Genomic DNA, 6000 nt, shown 5'->3' on the forward strand with positions numbered 1-6000 from the left:
CAAAGGAATTTATTTTGCTACTGACATTTCAGGAACACTCTTTTTTTTTTTTTTTTCCTTCCAGAAAGAGTCTGACAAATCAAATGTGGGCCACATAAAACACAAACCTGCTGCAGCACTTGACTAGAACACAGAATTACTCCCTGTACCTGACAAAGGGCACAAAGAGACACATTCTCATGTTACACATTATTAAACTCAGCTTGGATACACGAAACAAATACACAGGGAGCATAAGAAATGAAGGCAAAGGAATAAAAACTGACCAGGTACAGGAAAATAAAGGAGGCGACTTACAGAAGGATTTGCAACCAAATGAGAATTATTCAGTATTTTCATAATTAGATCCATTGTAAAGAAAAAAAAAAAAACAGACAAAACCTTCTTGCTGTTTTGTTACCTTCTTCAAAGAATGAACAAGCACAGTGGAAATGCCAAATCTGCAGCATTAATAACCAAAAAAAGCTACAAACCCCTCAGTAATTATGCAAATAATTATAAATCTTCAGCTCCTCAGTAGCTCGAGGCCACAAACTCCTTGTCTCTCCCCCATAATATTAAGAATATAAAGGTTTAAGGCATTAAACTAAGGCTGTACCTTGGTTATAATTCCTCTCAATTTTCCTTTGTTCCCTTATTTTAAAATGGCCAAATATTTGTTTACAGCACTGAAATTATTCTTCCTCAAAAAATGAGGTGAAAGAGCATCGAGAAAGGGCTGGAAAAGATGTCAACAGTGAGGGGAAACTGGTTGGGTTTTCCACTGGGATTTGGAAAAACAACAACAGATTTGGTTCTTACTTGGAAAACATGAACAGATTTGTACTTACACCCCACAGATGATTGATCACTAAATTACCAACCAATAAACCTGAAGACACTTGGATTTTATTCCGGATTCAGAGGGCCAAACATTAACACAGTTGCTGACATCAGCAATCCTTTTTATTTTCATAGGGATGCTCAGGGAATATTTTCAATTTTTCCCTGGAAATACCAATTGGTTTCCTATTTATGCTTGAGCATCTATAGATTTTTAAGGCCTGTTCCTCAGAGAATAATGATTATTGTTCCAAGAGCCAACAGAGACTCCACGCAGCGAGTCACTGCTGCGTCTGAGGAGTCATAAATCTGTCAGACATTTGAAACGTATAATGTCAGTTTTCCCAGGAAAACAGCCAACCATATGTTACAACTTCCTCCTCAGGACGTTTTTTATCCATCAGCTCCAATGAAATATGAGCCTTTGATGCACCATTTCCCTCTGATCTGGTTTGAAACCGTCGGCGAGAGCTCTTAAAACGGAGATATTTGACTCGAATAAAGCGAGGCAATAAAGAAAAAAGAAGTAACGAGGGGATGTTTCGCCTCCTACCCCTTCCACCTCTTTCCTCCTCTACCAATAAACCTGAAGACATAATTCCTTGAGAAATCTGAGGGTTCTGGAGGAGTTTGGGCACTTACAAAGCGCTGGGCCTTCTGCCGCTCCTCCTCGGTGGCCGCTCGCTCCCGAAGGATGGCTCGGGTCAGGTGCTCGTTTGAGGAGATCCTCTCTCGCTCCAGGAGCTTCCCAAACTCATCCCGAACGAACATCTGCTCTTGTTTCAATCTGCACAAGGTGGAGGCAAAATAAAGGTGTGTTTTCCAAGTGCAGGTTCGAAAAGGATTTTAAATTTATTCCGGTCGCGGAGTAAATTATTATCTTTTTTTTAAAGCACTTGAATACAAACATCCACCAGAAATTCCAGAAGTTTGTCTCAGATTTAACTGTCCAAACCCAAAAGTTCCGAGTCTTAATGTCACTATTTATTAAATCATATAAAATACAACTAATTCATCATCATCAAGAGCCCTATGAAAACATATTTTTAAGTAACAAGAACACACCCAGAGCTCTGTTGGTTGGTTGGGCTTTTCCTGGTCTTAAGGAACCATTTTTTCCCAGGAAAATCTTTCTCCCACCAGTTCCCAGCTAAAAGCTTTTCTGCACTGGGATAGTGCTTTTTCACCTCTAAACACACCCAGAAACCCAACTACTGCACCTCTTTACCAGGCTGCAAAAACATCCAACCACCACAATCAACCTTTCCCAGAGATCTGAGAGGATGGGATGAAAACATTTACGGGACCTGCAGCTCCAGGCCCAGAAAATCCTCAAGATTCACGTCACAAATCCTAAATACAATTTGAAATCTTCACCGTGGTGCAGGAGCCAAGCCCACACAACACCTGATTTTCATGAAAACACACAGAAATAAAATTGCTCAGCGAATCAAATTTATCTGTTGCTCGTGTGCGGCGGTGACACCGAGCGCGGAGGGAAGTCTGTAGTAATGGAGGTATGAAATTCCAGGTTTTAAATAGATTTTTTTAAAAAAAAAAAAAAAGACTGATGGAGAGGAAGCTTAAGTATTCTCAGTGCATTTCTGTGTTGTCAGGGGAGCTGTGGAGAAGAAATCCTAATGAGTGGGGTCACTTTGTAAAAGGAACCAGCATTAGAGTACATTACGTTCCTCCCCGGGGAACGGATTTAAGTGAGGTGGGGAAGCAAAAAAAAAAAAGACAATTACAAGATGTATTAGTTCTGTGCTCAGCTCCAACCCTCCCCTTGAAAACCCTGCAACCAACTGGGAATCTTTATAAAAAAAAAAAGTTTATTAAGCTGCATCTTCAATTACTCCAGCAAAAAAAAAAAAAAAAAGTCAGGATTACGCAGCCGCGGCCCCGATTCCATTAAGTGATTTCCCAAGGTCCCCCAAATTATTCCAGCGGGATTGATCCAACAAATCCTTCAGGCAATCAATGGCACAGTCAAAACATGCTGGTTGTCTTTGGGATTGGAGACATCATGTTTTGTCTAAAAGGGGAAAGAATGTCAAAATAGAAGCCTGAGCGGCTTTTCCTGGTGAGACAGAGAAGGCACTGAGTGTTTCCTGAGGGTGAGGGAAGTTCCTGCCTCATCCTTCCTGGATTTGAGTTCCTGCAAGGGGTTTTCCCCTAAAAATGTCTTTTCTTCATGCAGGTTGGACCTAAGGGGTAATTAAAGGATGTGAAATGTATTTTATATGTAAAATATATGAAAAATCCAGCCAGAGCTTTCCAAGTTGCAAAGTGCAAAATTAAAAAAAAAAAAAAGAAAGAAACAACCCTCAAAAAAACCCTAAAAACAAAAGAAAACCCAAAACCAAACAAAAAAACCAAACAAAAAAAAAAAAAAACAAACAAAAAAACCCCAAAAAACCCACACACAAAAAAACTACATACAAACCCCCCCCAAATAATTAAAAAAACCAAACACAAAAAAAACCCAAATGAAACAAAACAAAAAAAGCAAAAAACACCCCAAAAAACCACACACAAAAAACCCCACATACAAACAATCCAAAAAAACCCCAAAGAAACAAAAAAACCCCATACACAAAAAAAACCACATATAAACCAAAAAACCTCAAACAAACAAAAAAACCCACACACAAAAAAACCCACATACAAAAAAAACCCCAAAAAACCCCCAAACACAAAAAAACCCAAACACAAAAAACCCCGAAACAAAAGAAAACAAACAAAAACAAACAAAAAATAATAATTAAAAAAACACACACAAAAAAACCACAAACAAACCAAAAAAAACCCAAACAAACAAAAAAACCCCCAAACACAAAAAAAACCAAACACAAAAAAATCCCAAAACAAAACAAACAAAAACAAACAAACAAACAAACAAAAAACCAAAAAAAAACCACAAAAAAACCCACATACAAACAAACCAAAAAGAAGGAAGTTGGTTTTTCTAACCCTTCAAAATCACAAAAATTGGTCATTTCCAAACCAATCCCCCAAGAAAACTGTGCCAGGGCTTCCCCACCCTCCCAGGGAAGAGTTTCTTCCTCATATCTAAGGAGGAAGTCAGATTAGAAGGCTCAAATGTACTATTTTATATATGCNAAAAAAAAAAAAAACAACCCTCAAAAAAACCCTAAAAACAAAAGAAAAAAACCCAAAACCAAACAAAACCAACCAACCAAACAAAAAACAAACAAAAAACCCAAAAAACCCAAAAAAACCCACACACAAATAAACTACATACAAAAAAAAAACAAAAAAAAAACCAAATAATAAAAAAACCAAACACAAAAAAACCCCAAACCAAAACAAAAAAAGCAAAAAAACCCCATAAAACCACACACAAAAAACCCCACATACAAACAAACCAAAAAAACCCCAAACAAACAAAAAAACCCCCCCACACAAAAAAAACCACATACAAACCAAAAAAACCCCAAACAAACAAAAAAACCAACCAAACAAAAAAACCCCACACACACAAAAAAACCCACATACAAAAAAACCAAAAAACACAACAAATAATAAAAAAAACCCAAAACAAAACAAAAGAAACCAAAAAACCCCCAAAAAAACCCACACACAAAAAAACCCACACATAAAAAAAAAACAAAAAAACCCCAAATAATAAAAAAACCAAACACAAAAAAACCCAAAACAAACAAACAAAAAAAAAACCACAAAAAAACCCCCAAAAAAACCACACACAAAAAACCCCACATACAAAACCCCAAAAAAACCCCAAACAAACAAGAAAAAAAACTCCCCACAAAAAAACCCACATACAAAAAAACCAAAAAAACCCCAAATAATAAAAAAACCCACAAAAAAACCCAAAACAAAACAAAAACAAACTAAAAAAAAACAACCCCCCCCCACAAAAAAACCCACATACAAAAAACCCAAAAAAAACCCAAACAAAAAAAACTCCCCCCACAAAAAAACCAAAAAAAACCCCAAATAATAAAAAACCCCAAACACAAAAAAACCCAAAACAAAACAAAAAAACAAACAAAAAACCCCCCACACACAAAAAAACCCACATACAAAAAAACCCCCAAAACCCCCAAACAAAAAAAACCCCAAACACAAAAAAATCCCAAAACAAAACAAAACAACAACAAAAAAGCAACCCCCCAAAAAAACCCAACAAAAACCAACCAACCAAAAAAACCCACTTAGAATTCGATCTTTACATCTCATTTCTTTAAATCTTCTTTCCACCAGATTAGATGTTTACATCTAATTCCTGGCAAATTATTCCCAAATATATTCTCAAGCCTCTTCCTCCTCCTCGCCCCTGGGATTGTGAACCTTGGTGACAACTCAACTTCTCCTGCCAGAAGAAGGAAGTTGGTTTTTCTAACCCTTCAAAATCACAAAAATTGGTCATTTCCAAACCAGTCCCCCAAGAAAACTGCGCCAGGGCTTCCCCACCCTCCCAGGGAAGAGTTTCTTCCTCATATCTAAGGAGGAAGTCAGATTAGAAGGCTCAAATGTACTATTTTATATATGCATATAAAATATATAACTATACATAATACCTAGTTATATATTTTCTATATGCATATAAAATTTATTTTATATTTTATATATACATATTAAATTTTTTATATTTTATATATGCACATGAAATATATAACTATACATAATACATCTATATTTTATATATCCATATAAAATTTATTTTATATTTTATATATATTAATTTTTTTATATTTTATATATGCATATGAAATATATAACCATACATAATACATTTATATTTTATATATCCATATAAAAATTATTTTATATTTTATATATACATATTAGATTTTTATATTTTATATATGCATATGAAATATATAACCATACATAATACATTTATATTTTATATATCCATATAAAATATATAACTATACATAATCCATAGTTATATTTATATATATTATTTTTCCTAGCAGGAAGTTCTTTTTAAAATTTGCAGGTGCAATAATCTCTGCACGTGAGATTTTTTTTCAAAATCTGGATTTAAAATCTGGGATTTTTTTTTTAAATCCAGATTCTATAAATTTGCATTTGACCTCAGTCAAAGAAAACTTTACAACACACATTTTAATATTTGGGGGTTTTTTTTTTCCCCCCTTTCGTTTCCTTTACGTGGCACAAAGAAAA

General features: G+C 35.1%; 1 protein-coding gene across 5 annotated transcripts in view; it reads right to left on the minus strand.

Moving 5' to 3' along the window:
- The window catches only part of CHCHD3 (coiled-coil-helix-coiled-coil-helix domain containing 3), a 150066-nt gene that overhangs the window by 99922 nt on the left and 44144 nt on the right, over window positions 1-6000 (minus strand). For all 5 annotated transcript variants that reach the window (XM_017807813.1, XM_017807810.1, XM_017807809.1 and 2 more), the window contains exon 4: window positions 1465-1609. In XM_017807813.1, the coding sequence (XP_017663302.1) occupies window positions 1465-1609 (145 nt within the window). The remainder of the gene's footprint in view (window positions 1-1464; window positions 1610-6000) is intronic.

The sequence above is a fragment of the Lepidothrix coronata genome, unplaced genomic scaffold (assembly GCF_001604755.1).
Source record: "Lepidothrix coronata isolate B3197 unplaced genomic scaffold, Lepidothrix_coronata-1.0 Scaffold20, whole genome shotgun sequence".
In the NCBI taxonomy this organism is placed as follows: domain Eukaryota; kingdom Metazoa; phylum Chordata; class Aves; order Passeriformes; family Pipridae; genus Lepidothrix; species Lepidothrix coronata.